This window comes from Misgurnus anguillicaudatus, chromosome 20 (assembly GCF_027580225.2).
Source record: "Misgurnus anguillicaudatus chromosome 20, ASM2758022v2, whole genome shotgun sequence".
NCBI classification, from domain to species: Eukaryota; Metazoa; Chordata; class Actinopteri; order Cypriniformes; family Cobitidae; genus Misgurnus; species Misgurnus anguillicaudatus.
Window position 1 is genome coordinate 16,448,587 of NC_073356.2, and position 21,696 is coordinate 16,470,282.

The 21,696-nt window shown below is 37.9% G+C and overlaps 1 protein-coding gene across 2 annotated transcripts in view; it reads left to right on the top strand.

Moving 5' to 3' along the window:
* Positions 1-454: 454 nt before the first annotated feature.
* fam91a1 (family with sequence similarity 91 member A1) overlaps positions 455-21,696 on the top strand; it is a 28,731-nt gene continuing 7,489 nt past the window's right edge. For both annotated transcript variants that reach the window (XM_073858219.1, XM_073858220.1), the window contains exons 1-19: positions 455-746; positions 1,712-1,792; positions 1,996-2,151; positions 4,724-4,781; positions 7,908-7,975; positions 8,177-8,290; positions 8,559-8,649; positions 8,895-8,957; positions 9,211-9,317; positions 9,406-9,444; positions 13,645-13,757; positions 14,132-14,241; positions 14,409-14,518; positions 16,395-16,481; positions 16,736-16,865; positions 19,146-19,294; positions 21,134-21,268; positions 21,388-21,501; positions 21,585-21,657. In XM_073858219.1, coding sequence (XP_073714320.1) covers positions 675-746; positions 1,712-1,792; positions 1,996-2,151; positions 4,724-4,781; positions 7,908-7,975; positions 8,177-8,290; positions 8,559-8,649; positions 8,895-8,957; positions 9,211-9,317; positions 9,406-9,444; positions 13,645-13,757; positions 14,132-14,241; positions 14,409-14,518; positions 16,395-16,481; positions 16,736-16,865; positions 19,146-19,294; positions 21,134-21,268; positions 21,388-21,501; positions 21,585-21,657 — 1,870 coding nt within the window. In that variant the 5' untranslated portion in view covers positions 455-674. The remainder of the gene's footprint in view (positions 747-1,711; positions 1,793-1,995; positions 2,152-4,723; positions 4,782-7,907; positions 7,976-8,176; positions 8,291-8,558; positions 8,650-8,894; positions 8,958-9,210; positions 9,318-9,405; positions 9,445-13,644; positions 13,758-14,131; positions 14,242-14,408; positions 14,519-16,394; positions 16,482-16,735; positions 16,866-19,145; positions 19,295-21,133; positions 21,269-21,387; positions 21,502-21,584; positions 21,658-21,696) is intronic.

Below are 21,696 nucleotides of genomic sequence, written 5' to 3' on the forward strand. Positions count from 1 at the left end.
AAATTAACTTCAGTACAATAAATCATATGATGTAAAAAATAAAGCAGCTTCATAGCACTCTGACCTCTCAGCTTGGGAAAACATTCGAAGTAATTTTTTAATATAATAAGTAGTGGGGGGATTTAAAGAATCTACATTTATGAATAAAATATTTTGCTAATATTACAATGTTATTAAGCAAAAAATAATTAACACAGCAGTCTTTGGGTTATGATGCAAAAAAAAAAAAAAAAAAAAAAAACTATAAACAACCACCTCTTTTTGTATCAAACAGTCCTAAATTGATATCCAGAGGAATTTGGAGACACTGCATAAAAAAGATATGGTCTGTGTCTTCAGAATGACTATCGCAGAAGGAACAGTGTACAATTTCTATATACAATTTTTGATTTAGGAATTTGTTAGATTTATGTGTTTACTGCACTTTGAGTTAATCCCCTGTCGTCACGCGCTGAGCGGAAATGACGTACATAGCCAGAAGCGTGACGAGGGCTCGCTTAAAAATACAACAAGGAAGTGGACAATTACTGACAACGGTGAAATAATATTCGTACAGTAAATGTTTAATAGCTAAACGGTGACTAAATATCGAGTGAGTACCGGGAGGGTATAGTCGTGTCGGACTTACCCGTTAGCCCGTTGGTATCTGTGTGCATAAGAGCTCGAGTCCAGCGATGAACACGGACGTTGAATTTCACATCAGGCAGAATTACCCGTGGAACAAACTGCCAGCTAATGTCAGACAGGTACAGTAACGCAACGCACTGTACACATGACGACACACAACGCACACTGTCAACAGCATCAATGCCTGCATCACAATCCTAAGCATTAGCATGATTTACATTGATTGTGCCTTTCATCTTTCATTCATCTGTCACAGCACACGCACACACACAGCATCAAATTCCTCGAAACACACATAAGTTACACACTTTCACAGACACACACATTATCAGATTCCTCTGCAGGACACTGGTCCATGTGTTCTCCCAATGGGATGCAATTTCCCAGAGAAGGTATTTGAATTGCAGAAATTAATACTTGCATAAAACACAAGCATGGTGCATTATTGAGATGTTCATGTTTCAGTTCACTACACTACGTAGTTATAGGTTATTATATAAAAGAATAGTGCTGGGCAAAGATTAATCGCAAGGTTAATAAAAGAGATTTTTTTGCATAATATACAAGTGTGTGCTTTGTGTAATTATTATGTATATAGAAATACACACACATTAATGTATAAATTAGAGAAACATTTACATATGTGTGTGTGTATATATATATATATATATATATATATATATATATATATATATATATATATATATATATATATATATATATATATATATATATATTTACATTTATTTATATTTTTATATATATTTATATTATATTTTTATATATATTTTAGAAAAATTAATGAATATATATATAAAAATATATAAAAAATTAATATATATAAAAAAAATCTGAACTGTGTATATATATATATATATATACACACACACACACACACACACACACACACACACACACACACACACACACACACACACACACACACACACACACACACACACACACACACACACACACACATTTATATAACGCGATTAATCTTTGCCCAGCACTTATTAAAAGAAACATCATGTGTTAAATTAAAATCAAACTTAAATTCAATTTGTCTTTGCTTTATTGACAGAGTCTTGGAAATTCGCAGCGCGAGTATGACAAACAAGTCCTTCTGTACAGTATCCGAAACCAGCTACGTTTTCGCAATAACCTAGGTAAGCTTTAGATAAATTGAGAAACATATTGCTTTTCTCTTTATAAATCTGCCTGGCTATCATTCATTCTGACAGTGTTTGTATTTCCTACTCCATCTTTGGCCTGCACACATTTGAGCTCTTTTTAACAGTACTGTAATGACAAAAAATATTGATCACTGCTCTAATAGATCTTTAAACACTGTCAAAACTCTCTAACCTAGTCAGGCATGTGAAAAAAGACGAACGCAAGTATTATGAAGAGCTGTTGAAGTACAGCCGTGAGCATTTGATGCTCTACCCCTACCACCTGTCTGACATCATGGTCAAGGGTCTGCGGGTTACCCCCTTCTCCTACTACATCAGCATCATGGAGGTTTGCTTAAATTTTCAACTACTTTTGTAGTTTATCCACATGTTTTTTTATGCAACGTTTTTATAGTATAGATAGCTAAAAATGATGGGTAGATGAATGGATCAGAAAATTTTGCAAAACTTGCATTGCCTACTTTATGTGACAAGCATGGCCTAATGTGGTGCATCCTGTGCACAGCTCTGAAGTATATGCCACATTTAATATAATACAGATCCTGTGAATATACAACATATGGTAGACATGGGCTGGTATCCAAGCATTTTACTGGACTAGTCTGAAAGTCTATGGGGGTATTTTCCTGTAATGATAAATGCGGTAGATAAGTATTGAATGTGCACCCTGTTATTATCGTTGTATTGTTATAGCTCATTACTGTAGGGGTCCTGCATTCTGACAGTGATTCGGGAAGGCTAATGCAACTCATAAAATAGCTGGAGAATCATAGAGCTTGCTTACCACATGCACAATATAGCGTGAAGACACTGTGTTGTTAAGACAGTGTTGTCTTGTGTTGTGTATTGATAAACTGCTTTAAATCTATTCATGTGCAACAAGATAATTTAAAATTACCACAATATTGCAAATGGCCATACTGCAATATGCACATAGCAATGATGTGCAATAACTATAAACTATAATACCAAATTGATTTCATGCTTAAACAGGTAATGCAGGGGTGACCAACCCTGTTCCTGGAGATCTACCCACCTGCATATTTTAGATCCAACCCAGCTTTAACACACATGACTCTAATTAATAGGTAACCCTGAAATGCTTGATTGCCAGGTTCAGGTGTGTTTGATTGGGGTTGGAGCTGAACTCCAGGAATAGGTTTGGTCACCATTGAAGTAATGTATAGTTTACGTTTAAGGTCAATGCATATAGCAGAGAGAATGATGATGCAGAGATAGCAATGCTTTCTTTTCCCCAAAAGAATGTGAAACATTTATGTTGGTTATATTATTTTTAGTGCTGGGCAAAGATTAATCGCGATTAATCGCATACAAAATAAAAGTGATTTTTTGCATAATATATGTGCGTGTACTGTGTCTTATTATTATGTGTATTTAACCACACACACATTCATATATTCATTTCAGAATTGTTTTATTTATATATCATTTTTTTATTTATATTTAATATAGATTATATACAAATATAAATAAATATATATAAACATGTAAATGTTTCTTAAATACATACATGAATGTGTGTGTATGTATTTATACCTAATAATTAGACACAGCACACACTCATATATTATACCAATAATCACTTTTATTTTGTATGCGGTTAATCGCGATTAATCTTTGCCCAGCACTAATAGTTTTATATATATTTTAATATCATGTGATTTTACAAATTTAAAGCATTACCATATCGCATATTGTATAATGCATTATCAAGCAATTTATTGCATACCGCATTTTTTCCAATATTGTGCAGCCCTAGTTTAGAGCTGTGTTTACTGTGAAAGATGAGCTTTAAAAATAATGAAACGTTTACGTAAAATTTCACGTAACATTAGCTGCGTTTCCATTAAAGGTGACAGAGAATGAAAAAAGTTTTTACCTCGTCTTAGTTGAATATCAGTAGTCTACATTCTTAACATCTGCGTTTTATCCTCCTTGGGAAATGTCCGCCAGAAAATGGCCCAATCTGAACAATACTGTACATATTACGTAAACTGCATCTCAACCCCCACTCTCATTCAATTCCCTCCCCTTCAAAAAAATGTTCATGCATCTGGCCTCTCGCCTCCAACGGGAAGTAAATTGCAGCGGTGTTCGCGAAATTCAAGGCGAAATGGCGAGTCGTGTTCCAGGATGTGCTCTTCTATCTGTACAATTTTAGTCTGTCCGTGTTCTGAAGTCGGGCGAAGTTTACATTCTTTTGAGTGGCAGCAAAGGCAGCCAATCAGTGTCAAGTGCTTGCATTTCATAATGAGGTTGCCAGTTAAGCCCGAAAAGACACCAAATATGTGCAAAACCTCTCGTTTAAATTCCCCACCCTAATATAGCTTTCTAAGAGAGGTTTTTAGGAAGCTTCTAAGGCATTACAGACCCAGCCAAAATTTTGTTGTCTACATGTCACATTACAGAACAAGAATAAATACCCCGTTCAATCATTCTATGTCACCTTTAAAGATTTGCGCAAAACTTCAGCATTTTTTTCTAAATGTCGACAAAAACTATTGCGAAGTGACAGTTTCCATGAACTGATATTACGCGACAAAAAACTTTATTTTGTTGTCTCGCAATACTGTAAGTAATTCCAAAAACCATGGCAGATGGGTGTGTCCGACTTTATACAGCACGGCACAGCACAAAAACACACCACGCCATATTGACAAGAATGATCATGTGACTTATTCGCACGCAGGTGACCTATAAATGTTAAAAAATGTAAAGTTTTGCGATATATGGGTTTTCATTGGCCACATTTTCAATTTGCCATTTAATTTTTGCACAATTTGAAGGGTAATGGAAATCCAGCTACTGTATATACAATATATTTTAATGCATTTTGATTTAACTGTGTCATTATAGAAAACTCTTTCCTTTTGATTTAGGACATCATGAACTGTGAGAAGAGTTATGATTCGCTACCCAACTTCACTGCTGCTGACTGTAAGTTCTGTCTCTGTCTGAGCAGGGATTCATTATTTGCTTCTGTTGCCGACCGCTCATGCACAATAACAAGGACACAAGACACAAGAGACACTCTGGTGGTGCTCATTCAGAACTCAGCATTTTGCTATTGGGTTAGAATAAATTTAGCAAAAGTTAAGTAGAGTCTTATGAGTAATGTAATTTTTTTATTGTCTGTGCAGCTATGATTGCATTGCATTACATTAAACATGCACTTGGAAGATGCAGAATCATTTTTACCCATTAAATACATTTTAAATATGATAAAAAAATAGACATCAAAACAATGTTTAAAATGATGTACACCCAAATTATGTTATTCATATTTAGTAATGTAATGTAGGGTGGGGACTGACATATTGATACAGTATCACATCACATGACCAGGCGTAGTAGCATGTTTATTAGCATAGTATGTCCACAGTATACAATGATCTACAGCGTAGAAAATGTCTTAATGTCTTTATTTCTAAATCACCAACACTGAGATATAGGGAATGTAGACTTTGTTTTGTGGTCCAGCCACAGCTTCGGATTACTTTTGCATGGATTATTATGCATTTCTTGGCATTTTGCAATCACCGTAAGAGTCTACAAGCACTTGACTGGAAAACACAGAAGCCGTCACGATTTGGTCTGTCAAAATGAAAAAGCATGGGATTGGAGAATGTGTTTACTTTATTAAGTATTTTCATTTGCACATATGTCTTATTCTTCAAATAAAAGATATGTGATGGGCTAAATATATCTTATGAGAATTGAGCCACAGGGGATTCATTTTGCAATGTAAAGTATAAAGTTCTTTTATATCCAAATAAAAAGCAGCCTAGTCTCTGTGGATATCAGTTTTGTTCATCTGGCCACTGTATATTTACCTACCTTCAAGTAGTAGCTTATAAATAAGTTCAGTAAGGTTGCATGGGGCATGGATGGACAGTAATAAAAGTCACCAATATTTGAACAATTGGACTGTGATCTGGATTTGCATGTTTACATTTTTATGCCTGTATAGTTTTGACTTGCAACTGGTTAATGCCTTGCTGGAAAATACTTTTTAAGTCGAAGGTGTCCTATAGGTTTTTCTTTACGATTTCCCCCTATTGTGCTACATCCATTTTACCCTCACGAGCCTTCCAGAACCTGCAGCAGAGAGGCATCCCCACAGTGTTATGCTCCCAGCTGCGTACCTCACACTGAGGATGGTGTATTTTTGATAATGCAGTGTTTGACTCAAACATGGCACTTTGTTTGGTAGCCATAAAGCCAGACGATGAAATTGTCTTCCAGCTGGCTTCAGATTCTCTCACATTAACACTAGCTTCATCTTTTGTTACTGCACCCAAGCTTCAGTTGTTATATGCAGACTTTGTAGTCACTGTATCCATCGTATATCTCTTAATGCCTTCCATTATTTTTTTCTTTATGCAAAATATGCAATTATACACAACCAACAAACCCATTATCTGTACACAAGTAATTTGCATTAAACCTTATGGGGCGGTTTCCCAGACAGGGCTTATAGTCCCAGACTAAAATGCATGTTTAAGAAGACATATTTAAACATATATCAGTGGCATTATTTTGTCTCAAAATGCACACCAGTAATGTTTTTGTAACGTATGTTTGTAAAAACTACTTAAATGTCCCAGTATAATTAAAGAGACACTCCACTTTTTGTGAAATATACTCGCTAGAGTTAAACATTTAATTTTTACCGTTTTGGAATTCATTCAGCTGATCTCCGGGTCTGGCGCTAGTCCTTTTAGCATAGCTTAGCACAATCCATTGAATCTGATTAGACCATTAGCATCACGTCTAAAAATAACAAAAGAGTTTGGATATTTTTTCCTATTTAAAACTTGACTCTTCTGTAGTTACATTGTGTACTAAGAATGACGGAAAATTAAAAGTTGCGATTTTCTATGCCGATATGGTTAGGAACTATACTCTCATTCTGGCGTAATAATCAAGGACTTTACTGATAAAACATGGCTTTTAATTTTCCATCCGTCTTAGTAGACTACAGAAGAGTCAAATTTTAAATAGTAAAAATATCGAAACTCTTTGGTTATTTTTAGCGCGATGCTAATGGTCTAATCAGATTCAATGGATTATGCTAAGCTATGCTAAAAGTGGTAGCGTCAGACCCGGAGATCGGGTGAATGGATTCCAAAACTGTAAGAATCAAATGTTTAACTCTAGAGGAGCTGGAAAATGAGCATATTTTCAAAAAAAGTGGAATGTCCCTTTAAGGCCTAATCCTGGATTAATCTAAACCCTGTTTGGGAAACCGCCTCTTGTTTATTAAAACAAATTGACTGCCCAAGTTATAATTAATGTTTGTCATCTATATATCTGCTGCATGCTCACAGCTTTAATGGGGTCACACCGGGCGAGAAGGCTGCATCGAGTGTAGGACAACTTGCAGGTTTTGCACACCAGACGTGTGCAAACATTCAATAGCGCGAGCTTGCCAGACAGAATCTTCTTTTTTAGATACAAAATATGCGTTAGCAGCCTATGTTAATCATTGCGATTTGGGACAAATATGATGTTATTTAAGGTGGAACTATGTGAATGGCTCTGTGGCACAGCAGGGATTCGAGCAGCGTCCAGAGTCACAGTGGACAGCCGCCGTCAGTCCAGTGGGTCTTTATTGTTGTATAGACAGAAGGTGGCCAGCAGGCTATGCCTGGGTCTCTAATTCTAATCTCTTTATCTGAAGCGTCGCTTTTCTCCCTGCCCTTTAGAGCTCAACCCACAGCCTCTGGCATCATGCCTGGCATGTATTAATCAAGCCTGGCCCTCTGTCATGATCCCACAACCCTGTGCCTTTGTGCATGGAGGGGGACCGGGTATAAAGGGTGAGAATCTGCGGCATGGAGGAATTTGTACATTAAGATATTGAGGGACCTCAGATTACTTAATTCATTAATACAATCAAATCTAATAGTGGCATGATTGCCTAAAAGACAGTGTTGCATATTTAGTGAGCCTCAGTCAAGACATATGTCAAAGTAATACCAGGGCATAGACAGACATAGCAGATTTGGTCTCCACATATAAATCATTTGTAATTTAGAGTATTAACTGTTGACATTTCAGGTCTGAGGCTTCTTGGTATTGGCAGAAACCAGTACATTGACCTGATGAACCAGTGCAGGTCTTCCAAAGTAAGTCATTTTCAATGCTATTCATTAAGATCTTCCACATAAGCTCTCCCAGGATTTCAACATGATGTTCATTAGATGCTTCTCAAATCTGGATGGTTCATGCATCCCTTTGAAGATCAAAGATGTAGTCCGTGGAGAGCAGTACGTTTTTGTACACATGACGATTAAACCTCACACTAAGCAGCATATGTCTGTGGCTAGAAATTCTTCCGGAGGAAAACGGCTCGGGATCTCCTGCCTGGAAAACCTGTGGAGATCACGGTGGAACCGTGGTGGGTGGTGCAGACCGGATACATCACCGAGGATGACATTAGGGTGAGGCGGATTAATTTTGCAATGTCCTATTTGTGTAATTATATTAAACCTGTGAAGAATTATGGGAATTAGGAATATAACAGATTAATCTGTCAGTATTTCTGGAGGTATTACACAAAAAACATACCACAAACCAGGCTATTGTAAAAGCCTCAGTTTTTCCTGCTGCATGAAATTGGATGAGGACGAAAGCCCCCTTAGTTGTTCATTTAATTGTTTGATGCATGTGGTCTTGAGCTTTACTCGTATTGTGCTGGCTTGATTACAGATCTGCTCTGCGGCAGAGAAGACCGCCATTGATAAGATGATAGATTCTGGACCCCAGCTGGCCGGATCAATGGAGTACAACGTGGTTCTGAGTGAGTCTTTCTCTGTCTTAGGAGGTCACCTAAATGAAAAATGCTTCGAAATGATGAGAACAGATGTCAGTATGCTTTGGCCATTTTGAACCTTTCTTGACAGATATATCACTTGCACGATTTTAGCTTGACGCTTTGGAGAAATCATGACATAATAAAGAAGGTCATGTCATTGACTCGTTGATAAATGTACTGTATATGTTTACAGCACCGTTCTATTCATTCATCCACTCCATTTATTTCAGGTTTATACAACCGCGGCTATATATATCTCGATGTTCCCATATCAGATGACAGCTGTATATCAGGTAAGTGCTGCAGTCGATCAAATAAAATGGTTGGATTTAAACAGCATTTCTAGGTTTTCCGATGACCCCCAAAGGCTGTTTGTGCTGTTAAAAGGATTTATCTCATCCATCCCGTTTTATACCCAGCCACAGACAGTGGATGAGAGTATCATTGATCCAAAAAGCATAATGGGATAATCATGAAATCCATTTGGAGGAATGGCAGGGAAAACATTTAGGGTACAAACTCACCCACATGCTTTCTGTTTCTCAGTACCTCCGCTCGAAGGGTTTGTCATGAACCGAGTCCAGGGTGACTATTTCGAAACGCTTCTCTACAAAATCTTCGTTTCCATCGATGAGCAGACTAACGTGTCCGAGGTACATATTCAAAATCAGACGTTTTCTTCTCGCTTTGTATTCTGGTTGCTTTTGAGACTCATACCAAATTTTCTTTTTGTCATTTCAGCTGGCTAATGTACTGGAGATTGACTTGGGTCTGGTGAAGGTATGTGTCATGCGGGGTTGAAAATAAAAGGCAGTGTATTTGCTATAAAACGTTGGCTTTATAGCCGAGTGGTGAATATAGGATGCAAAACACAGGGCTGCAAGAAAGAGAAGCAATTTGTCAAATCCTTCGGCCTTTTGATGGGATGTGAAATGAATCCGTGTTTGAATGTATGATGAGGCCTCTTTGTAGCCGTTTAGCCCCATTTCACAGTGTGTTCATGTTTCAGTGAAAAACAAGATTATTCATGAGACCCATTATGGAAATTTATAACTCTCTTAATTAGAAAATGTCAAAGTTGTGTTTACTCAAAGGATGTAATCTTTACAGATGAATTTATTTTTACAAGGGATAGTCACAATTTGTTTTCATTATCTGATTGACATTTTGCTAAGATTAAATTGTTTGTTTTCCACAGTCATTCAGTTTGTGGAAATCCATTTATTTTGTACAAATGATGATTGCATAGTTTATTCATATACAAATAATTGTATGAAATATTGACCTTTTTTGCTTCCAAAACATGATTTCATTTCTTAATGATGGTTGCTTTGAGCACAACAAATATCAGATGCAGTGAGTCGTGTTGTTTTTATCTACTTTTAACATTAATATTTGGTATGCCCTCCTTTTTCAGCAGTTACAGCAGTACATACTTCTGGCGTAATGTCAATATATTTTCTCAGAACTTCATCAGTAATATTATCCCATACCTTCTGCAATGCAAGCATTTTCCAGCTCCCCTAGAGTTCAACATTTGATTTTTACCTTTTTGGAATCCATTTAGCTGATCTCCGGGTCTGGCGCTACCACTTTTAGCATAGCTTAGCATAATCCATTGAATCTGATTAGACCATTAGCATCACGCTAAAAATAACCAAAGAGTTTGGATATTTTTTCTATTTAAAACTTGACTCTTCTGTAGTTACATCGTGTACTAAGACCGACAGAAAATTAAAAGTTGTGATTTTCTAGGTAGAGATTGGATAGGACTATACTCTCATTCTGGTGTAATAATCAAGGACTTTGCTGCCGTAACATGGCTGCAGGAGGCGCAATGATATTACGCAGCAGTCGAAAATAGTCTAGTAACTTTCAATGCTGCAGCCATGTTAAGGCAGCAAAGTCTTTGATTATTACGCCAGAATGAGAGTATAGTTCCTAGCCATATCTGCCTAGAAAATCACAACTTTTAATTTTCTGTCGGTCTTAGTACACGATGTAACTACAACAGAGTCAAGTTTTAAATAGGAAAAATATCCAAACTCTTTGGTAAATTTTTGGCGCGATGCTGATGGTCTGGTCGGATTGAATGGATTGTGGTAGGCTATGCTGAAGGTGGTTTAGCCAGACCAAAATGGTAAAGATAGAATTTTTAACTCTAGGGGAGCTGGAAAATGAGTATATTTTCAGTGTCGCTTTAAGGGGGTCAGAAAGGAAATGACCTAAATCTCCTTATGATGGCTCTATTTTATGGTTTATAGAGGCCATCATAAGTTGGAAAATAAACAGCAATTGTGTGTCCGTGATTTGTTTTAAGAGATCAACCCTCACAAAATTGAACGGACTGTCATTTTTTAAATAATTTATCAAATTAATGTTTCATGAGCTTTCAAGTGTAAAAAAAAATGTTAGCAAATAGTTGCTCAAAATGAAAGCTATTTCTCAAGCTTATCTAACACAAGTGAAAAGGAGCAAGTCGTCACAGTCAGTGCTTGGTCACAGTGCTCATGCGAGAGCGACCGAGCGCAGAGCTTTCCAGAGATAACCTATAATTAACCCAACAGCATCATTTGCTCTTATTCTACCTCACTAATCAAACTAAATGTGAAAATCATTATAAACAAATAGGTGTTATGCACTGTTTATAGATCTTTAAACTATAAGCACTGATTAATGACTGTTCATGTTTTATAAACTCAAATAACTCAATGTTTAATGTTAAAAGTGCATTGTGTAACTTTATAAATGATCTCTTGATAGAAATGCAATATTACAATATTATCAGTGGTGTATAAAGACCTTACATAATGAACTGTATTGTTTTTATCTACATACATCGCGAGTCTCCATACATGGAAGTTGTCATTTCGTGCTGCCCATAGACCGTAAAAAATATGGACGTAGTGTCTGTGACGTCACCCATAGGTTTGTGAAGAGCTTTTTTGAAGCCAATAGTAGGCGATGCCTGCTGTCGCCATCTTGGCTGCTCAAATCACTCGCAGAAAACCAAAAATGTGTAAAGAGGTGGGACGTAGATGATGCTGAGATGGCTGATTGCTGAAACCACGCCCGCCTAGCTCGACTCTAGTGACAGCAGTGGCAGTTCACCAGTCACTCAAGTGGCCACGCCCCTTAATTATACAGTACTTTAAGGCTTAATATCATTTTAACGGAGGAGTTACAAAAAAATTCACCCCCTCACAGTTGTCATGAAGGGCAAACTTGGCCGTTCCAGGCTGTTAACATATTGTTTCCTGCTGTAAAGTTGGATAGTTTAACATGGTGGGTCTATGGGAATTGACTTCCTTTTGGAGCCAGCCTCTAGTGGCCTTTCGATGAATTGCGGGTTAAGTCACTTCTGTATTGGCTTCATCAAAAAGATCGGAAGTTTGGTTGCCCCACTGGTGCTGCCATTTTATCTACAGTAGCCCTTAATGGACAAACTGCTCTATGGAGCACCTTTTGACACCTACGTTGTCTCATGTGGCATTCACACCAGATGCGGAAGAGCCGGAAAGCGCAAGTGATTTACATGTTAAGTCAATGCAAAGACGCGAATAGAGGCGGAAGGCGCGGTGCGGATGCCGTGTTCTGCACGAATTGAGCGTTGCCGCGGGAAACGCGCAAGTTGAAAAATCTGAACTTTGGCGAATATTCGGGCCGCCTTAACCAATAAGGAGCTTGCTCTAGTAGTGACGTGATTACAGGGAGTGAGCGGAGTCGCAGAAGCCCCTTCCATGATGCGAATTTCCGTGTGAATGTCTCGAATGGCTAGAATTTCGCACGTGGCTTTCACGCACGAATGAAGCGAATAAACTCAGGATGTTGAAGCATCAAACTACGTGCGATTAGCGTGTTTTTGCCGCCTCTACCGCGGCTGGTGTGAATGCACAGTCAGACTCGCTATGCATTTTGAAAGGGAGAGGACTGAGCTGTTGGTTGCAATTCACAGTCGTACCTAGATGCCACTAAAAATGGGATCATGGCTTTTTAATCTTAAATGCATTACTTATTTTATCCCCAGAAATTTGTATTCAATAGCTGCATTGGTATTGATATAAATGTGACCCTGTCTGTGAAATTCAGGCTGAAGTCTCAAAGTCTTATTATGAGATTAGGAGCATCAAAGTTTGCTTTCAATCATTGATATTTGACTCAGTCAATATTAAAGACATCAAGATTATATTATGTAGGATGACTTTATGTAAAACAAGTAAATTACAAAAAAAATTTACAGACAGGGTCACAAATTATACTAGCTTTGATGCTACTTGTCATTGGTTAAATGGTGTTACCTGTTTCTGATTGATAGGGGTGTACCCTATCATTTCAGAGGCACATAAATATTGGGTTTCATTCATGAAACATAAGAAGAATGAGTTTAAATGCAAATCATTTTTATTGTTTTATTGAAACAAAAAGGGCCAATTTATACAAGAATGGTTTTCTAAACGTTTTGTCATCACCAACCTGAAAATACAATATCAAAAATATCAAAATTCTCAGTGACACCTCAATAAAAGTGATGCGTAAGTCACATCTAGCCTGACCTACTTTCTCCAATACTCAATCATTCTCAAGAGCCAGCATTTTATCTCAATACGTTTCCCCAATTTTCTGCTGTTCCGCTTCAACTATAACCATTTGCGTTGGTGTGTAGCTCTAAACATAACCTTTCGAATATCAGTAGGTATGTATTCATACATTTTGTTTTGTTTGGCCTCGCTGCAGAATGAGATGTTATGTTCTTCAGGTGAAAAAGGCAGATAATGTTGTGTTTAGTCGAGATACAATAAGCCATTTCTGATAGCACTATGGATAATTCATGGCACTTTGGGATGCTTTCCAAACAGTCCTGCTTACTTTCTTATAAATAACATGTTAACATATTTACTGCAGTGGTTAATAATGCATCACTGATTTGTACATGACTGCCATATAAACATTACACTGACAGTTTTCTCTTTTTTTCCCCAGAATGCCGTGTCCATGTATTGTCGCCTGGGGTTCGCTATCAAAAAGGGTCAGGTGATCAGCCCAGATCAGCTTCACCTCTCATGGAAGAGCGCCCCTTCGGTCAATAAACTCAAGTATGTTGTCTTTTATCTGCGGACATACCGGACATTAATAAATACGAAACAAAACATTTGCTGCTGTGTATGATGGGGCTCTTCACACATACACAGGATTAAATAGGTGGTGCCACTTAACTTAGTTTTGACTGCTGGGTGTGCGGCATCGTTTTTGTAAAAATAAAAATAAATACCGCTCTATGGAGAAATCTGTTTGTACTGCTAAGATTTACAATTTGAAAGTAAAGCTTAGCAGCAAGATTATCAATGCATACATTATCATTGAAAGGAATGGCTCCCTGTCACAGCACATGTATGTGTGAAGTGCTGCTTGTTTTCGTTGTATTTTATCATGTAAGAATATGAATCCCCCCATGTTTGGCTTTAAACAGGAGCACTATGGACCCCCAGAAGATGCTGCTCTCATGGGAAGGTGGCAGTCCAGTGATGGAGGCGGGTTCCTCAGCCACTGATACTGACACCACCAGCCTGGAGGACCAGGGTGAGAGCGTGATCGCTTTCAATAAATCACACACAGCTTTTCCACTCAACCTTCAGACATCAACAGACTCTACTGTGCCGTTTATTAACCATTAGTCTGGCTCATTCATGCGTACTTTATAATAATGGGGATTTAATTGACTCTGTGTGTTTTTCCATGTCATCCAGATACGGCTAGCGTGAGCAGTCTAAGTATTCCTGCGGCCCCAACTAAGAGGATTGCCTTTTTGTTCGACTCCACCCTCACCGCCTTCCTAATGATGGGCAATCTCTCCCCCGTGAGTGTTTCGCTTGCTTGGAGGATTCCTGTTTCATTGTCTGTAGATATTTGATACCGAATGTGCCTTTCAATGTGTTATAAAAGTACTTGGTGCTGTGTTTCTCAACACAGTGGAGGGTTGTGACCTAAACATTAAAGGGGTAGTTCACCCAAAAATTTAAATTGTCATTATTTACTCACTTTCATTTGAGTTTTGAACACAAAAAAATGGTGATCATAGATGGTAAGCACACATTTGACGTTACCCATTCAATTTCATAGTATTTGTTTTTCCTACTATGAGAGTTGATGGGTATGCAACTGTGTGCTTAACATTATTATTCAAAATATTTTATTTTGTTTTCAAAATTCATACATGTTTTAAACAACATGAGGGTGAGTAAATGATAACTTAATTTTTATTTTTGGGTAAATTGTCTCTTTAAGGGGGGATTAAATGTTTAGGGATTTTACAGATTTGATTATTAGTAATAGCGAATCATAGAATGGTTGAAGGGGACATTTCACACAACCTTTTTAAAATGTAAAATAAATCTTTGGTGTCCCCACAGTACGTATGTGAAGTTTTATCTCAAAAAACATATAGATAATTTATTATAACATGTTAAAATTTACACTTTGTAGGTGTGAGCAAAACTGTGTCGTTTTGGGTGTGTCCTTTAAAGGTGCAGTGTGTAAATTTTAGCGGCATCTAGTGGCAAGGTTGCGAATTGCAACCAAAGGCTCAGTCCACTGCTCACCTCTCGCTTTTGAAACACATAGAGAAGCTACGGTAGCCACCACCGGACAAACATGTCATCGCCGGATACAACTTAGTAAAAAAGTTTGTCCTTTAACTCTTTCACCGCCAGCGTTTTTAAAAAAAGTTGACAGCCAGCGCCAGCGTTTTTCATGATTTTCACAAAAGTTTAATGCCTTCCAGAAAATGTTCTTCTTCAAATATATAAACATACAATATACCAAATGAAAGAACAGACCCTCTGCTTTCAAACAAAAAAAAACCGTTTCATCCTACCTTTAGTAGTTCTTTTGTAATCAGCTTTTGAATATGGGTAGGTTTCTGCAAAAACACCACATTTTGAGCAAAAAGCAGAGATCATTCCATTTTTGTTCCATTCAGAGCGATCTTTAAAACAGACATGGACATGCAGCAGCTTGTCATAGGGCAATACTTCCGGGTTTATAAAGTTGCGGAAGGGCGCCACCTGGTGGATAATAGCGGTATTGCGGAAAGACGGAAAATCTCGTCATTGGCGGGGAAGCGTTTTCTCTTAATTGACGAGATATCTCGTCAATGGCGGGGAAAGAGTTAAGAGCTTTTGTAGAAACATGGTGGTCCATGTAAGGGGACCCTCGGTGTATGTAGATAAAAACGTCTCTTTCTAAGGTAATAAACACATAAAGGTTCATTATGAAAGATCTTTATACACCTCTAATAAAATAGTTTTGTATATTATTTTGCATTTCTGTCAAGAGATTCTTCTAAAAATTACACACTGCACCTTTAAAATGCAAATGAGCTGATCTCTGCACTAAATAGCAGTGCTGTGGTTAGATAGTGCAGATTAGAGGGCAGTGTTATCCCCTTCTGACATCACAAGGGGAGCCGAATTTCAATGATCTATTTTTTTACATGCTTGCAGAGAATGGTTTACCAAAACTAAGTCACTGGGTTGTTGTTTTTCACATTTTCTAAGTTGATACAAGCACTGGGGACCCAATTATAGCACTTAAACAAGTCAGATTTTTAGGAAAAGTCCCCATTAAAATAGATTTTGAGTCTGCGATTTTCAAATGCTTGACTCACACTGTCATTTGTACAAATACTAGTGAGTTGTTTCCACACATTTCCCCTCTACCTGTTTTCGTCTCAGAACCTAAAGAGCCACGCTGTCACGATGTTCGAGGTGGGGAAGTTGTCTGATGAGACCCTGGACAGTTTTCTCATGGAACTGGAGAAGGTAATGCTCCTATTATAAGACACAAAGGAGGCTGAGAGAAACGGCGGACAGGCGACTTCAGCCTCTGTGCTTGAAATGGAAATGATTACACAACACACGTTCGCATTTTTCTCATCTCTTTCACGCTCACAAAAGCATAAAGGCTATTGCATTTCTTTGATATCACTGCAGCCTGTAGTTATATTTTTGGTTCTCACAGTGATTGGCCTCTTTGTGTGATTATGCTGTTGATAAGGATGTTGTTATGTTGTAAGGTGGAGAGCACCGCTGAAGGAGAGGCTCAGAGATATTTTGACCACGCGCTGACCCTCAGGAACACCATACTCTTTTTGCGCTACAACAAAGATCTCACCCCGGATCAGGGCCCTGACTTACCAAATATAGGTATGTGACAGCATCTGAGCATTTATGTTTACTAGGGCTTAATGATATTGGGAAAATACTTGTTTTATGCTATATTATAGAAGCGCAAAGGTTAATGGGGTCAGTTACACATACTGATAAAATGTATAACTTGCAATGTACTGGATAAAAAGCATCTGCCGAAAGCATAAATGTAAATGTAAAATCTCTGATTTCAACCTGATTCAAATTCTTAATGTCATGTTAAAAAATATAAAAAAAATAACATATTTGTGTTGAACTATAGGTGCATATTAGTTAAATTGATTAAATATTGTTTCTCCTCATGTTTCAAAAACCAGTTTGCTTTGATCATTTTAAACCATAGTTCACTAAATTTTACTGCATTTAACGTTGAAATTATTTTAAATTTATGTATTTGGCAGATGCTTTTATCCAAAGTGACTTACAGTGAATTTAAGCTATACAATTTATCAGTATGTGTGTTCCCTGGGTATCGAACCCACAACCTATTGTGCTACCTGCGCAATGCTGTACCTGCGCTACAGGAAACTGAAATTTTGAAAACACATTTGTGACTCTGGACCACAAAACCCAGTAATAAGTCGCACAGGTATATTTAGCAAAAGCCAACAAAACATTTTATGGGTCAAAATGACAATCTTTTTAAAATGCCTTTCAGACAAACACATTTAGAGTTGCTGTATTTTCCGGACTATAAGTCACACTTTTTTTTATAGTTTGGTAGGTCCTGTAACTTATAGTCAGGTGCGACTTGTATGTCAAAATGATTTCATATGAACCAAGAGAAACCATTTCCGTCTACAGCCACGAGAGTCCCCCCTATGCTGCTCCTTTATTTATTTAATTCAATGGATTCAGTGATGCGGAATGACTTTGGGACCTTTTTGTACTTGATTTGACTTGTCGTGTTAATTTTAACCTATTCAGCCTTCCCAGGTATGTTCTGTATGCTAGTGTGTTCAGTGAATAAATGTTACGTTAACATGTACGGACACCTATTCAGCCTGCTGTTCTGTGCTATTGTTTAGTTTCCAGATTAAATGTCTGTTTTTCGGCTTGGATTTTTGTGAAATAATTTTTCTAAATAAACGCGACGTATAGTCCACTGCGACTTATATATGTTTTTTCCTCTTCAAAACACATTTTCGACTGATGGGACTTATACTCCGGAGTGACATATAGTCCGGAAAATACTTAATTTTAGTAAATGTCCTTGCTTAAAATGGGAGAAAACAGGGATCAGGGAACAACTTCTGACTTTGAAGCCCAAAAAAGTGCATTCATCTTTTGCGAGTAATCAATGCGATATTGTAAGACAAATATCAATTTTAAATTATATAAACTATACTTACTAGCTTCCGGTAACGACCCCATCTTGGAGATCACCTCACAATGGAGTCACTGCGTAACATATCCATGGCAACCAATGCTTACTACGCTAAAACTCTTCAAGATGGAGCCGTTACTGAGAGTTAGTTAATACTGTATATAAAGTTTGAAATCTGGATATTTTTCATACAAAGTCACATCGATTACCCGCAAAAGTCAATTTTTAACCCATTGGAGCCGTGTGGATTACCTGTGAATGATGAATGCACTTTCTTAGGAGTTTAAGTCAGGCCCTGATCTCTGTTATCTACCATTTTAAAAGCTTGGAAGAGCAAGGACATTTACTAAAACAACTCCAAATGTGTTTGTCTGAAGGATGATGGTCATATGTATCTCAGGGTGAGTAAATCATGGGGTAATTTTAAAAATATGTGGCTGGAGTTTCCTTTAAAGTAAAGATAATTTTTCATGAAGATATTTATATGAAAATTAGTTATCATTAGTAATGTGTTTCTATGAACTTCATTTGGACAACTTTAAAGGCGATTTTCTTTATATGAAGATTTTTTTGCACCCTCAGATTCCAGATTTTCAAATACTGCAGTTTTATCTCAGACAAATATTGTCCTATCCTAACAAACCATACATCAATAGAAAGCTTATTTATAGCTGTCAGATGATATATACATCTCAATTAAAAAAAGTTGACCCTATTGACCCTGTTTCACATTTCAACACAGACATATAAAATATAACCCTAGTTTATACATTTTCAGTGAGATGAATTGCTGTCATATTGTTTAGTTTTGATGCATGTCACTATTAATGTCTTTATTTCAACTGTATCACTCAGAGACACTTAAATTTCTTCCAAATATAAAGCGGTACAAGTAGACACATGTTAGCATGTCCTGGTTGGCACTAATGTAGGTTTGTGTCTCTCTTTAGGCCTGCCTCTGGACCTTCTCCGCTGTGAGAGCCTGCTGGGATTGGATCCTGCCACCTGCAGCCGTGTGTTAAACAAGAACTACAAACTGCTAGTTTCCATGGCGCCGCTGAGCAACGAGATCCGACCAATCAGCAGCTGCACGCCTCAGGTAGCCCCAGCTCACCCGGGAGATTGTATTCAGACCGCAGGGAGGGAGGAGTGATCATTGGGACACACACACAATTGTGTGCTTGCTCAGTGAGCAGTCAGATCGCTGTCCTCTTGAGAGTATGATTCGAGCTAAATGGGTCTTTTCTGTGCCTCTGTTTTTTTTTACGAAAGTTACACCATGTAGGAAAAAATGTCTTTTTTGAAATGCTGTTTAGATTGTTTTCAAAGCCAGAATTTTCAAGAGATTTGTAAAAAAAAGTGATATTTTTTTAACTGAAGAATAATAAAACATTGACAGCCAGTTAAAATACATTCCTATTTGTAGTTTATAAAATGTAAAACTGCAGCATGTGAGCTAAGAAAAAACGTAACGTTATCGTACAATGGTGTGAATGCTAATATAGTTATCGTTTTTAACCCTGGAGTATTGTCAGTTTTTTCATGTGTACGTGAATGTGCGTGCATGGTTTAAACGCACAGCCTTGCAAAGTATAGTTTATTTGATTTATATGTATACACAGACGTTCGACACATGGGCATTGCAACAAAATGCAATGTTGCAGTATGCGCACACTCTTCTGCTGACAACAATTGCGTCACACGCACTGTACGCAGACAGTACTTTCGCTTTAAGTGTGAATGGGCCTTAACCTCTTATGGAACGGCTGAAATACCACAAGGGGGCATATTTGTTCCTCAGACGTTGCACAATAAACGTGACATCCAAAAATATTCACTATAAATCGTGAATGAAAAGTGAGATTGGAACGAATGTCCGTTAATGAACTAATTGTATACATTATTTATATCGTAATTTGGTCAGAAACGTCAAGATTGTGAGATGAACAAATTGGATATTCCATTTCCTTGGACTTTTGGGGATTTATGAACAATTTGTTTTGGACAATTTCACCGAAGCGGATAAAGGGAAGATTTTGAAGGTAAGTAAATAACATAAATCAGCGCCGCCCGGTTCAGGTAACTAACAACTAGATTACAGTTTTATGACTGCTAGTAAAAATCATATTATGCTTTGTGTGTGCGCTTAATGGAATCCCGAAAGTCTAAGCTTTACAACGATGTGCCGCATAAGGGGCCAGTCACACCAAAAGCGCTTTAAACGCTTGCAAACGCAAGGCGCGACGCACTGCCTTTTTAAAAAAAGAGCAGTGCGACGCGGCTTTTCATATTGCTAAGCAACCACCGAGTCAGCTGTCTTGTCAATCAAATATTGAAGCGTGAACGCTCTTTTGCTGTTAACTGTCATATTAGCAGAAACTTTAAAAAGAGGACGCTTGCTCTGACCTTGTTTGAAGATGAGAGGTGCACAAACACGCAAGAGAGAGTGAGCGAGTGAAGTCCGGTTGTTCAAAGCAACTGTAAACTTTCCTCACCACAACGTAAGGCCCGCCTCTCCCCTCATTCGATTGGACAATGGAAAGAAGCGAATGACGTCGGGCGCTTCTCCGCTCTCAGCGCTCCTTCAAAAACGTGTGCGCGGCAGGCGGCAAAAAACCGCAAGGCGCTCGGTGCGCATAAACAGCGCGCAAACGCGCCCTGCCCATAGAATATCATTCAAAAAAGGCACCTGCAACTGCCATAAACGCTTTTGGTGTGACTGGCCCCTAACTATTCTGAAGATTGAATGCTTCAAAGTTACAATGACGTTTATGCAGCCTCATGTGCAAGGGAGGGGGTTCCTTATCAGGTTAACTCTAGGTTTCTGTATAGTTATTGTTCTTGGTGTGAACGCCATAAACTTTAACAGTGATGGTTGTTTGAAAATGGACACAGTTTTTATATAAAATTCATATTGTATGGTTTGTCTGTCTTTCAGCACATTGGCCCAGCCATTCCTGAGGTTAGCTCCATCTGGTTTAAACTCTACCTGTACCACATCACTGGTCAAGGCCCTCCATCACTGCTCCTATCCAAGGGCTCTAGGCTTCGAAAGCTACCTGATATATTCCAGGTCAGTTTTATTATGGTGAATTTAGTCATTTCACTTCACCTTCACCATTGTTTGTAGGGTAAATAGTGCTTATTTAATTCTGTGTTTAAAAATGCTTAATACTCTTTTTTTCTACTCAGGTTTATGACCGGTTGCTTATTACATCATGGGGTCATGACCCTGGGGTTGTCTCGACGTCTAATGTGCTAACAATGCTGAATGATGCCCTCACCCACTCTGCTGTGCTCATTCAGGTAATGGACAGGGACACTGACCACCCATTAACATTATTCTCATACCTAGATGTATTAAAAGTTCACTTCACATCTCTTTTTAGGGTCATGGAATGCACGGGCATGGTGAGACTGTCCATGTGCCCTTCCCATTTGATGAGGAAGATCATAAAGCAGGTGAAATCACAGCACTCTGTTCATACATTGGCCTAAAAA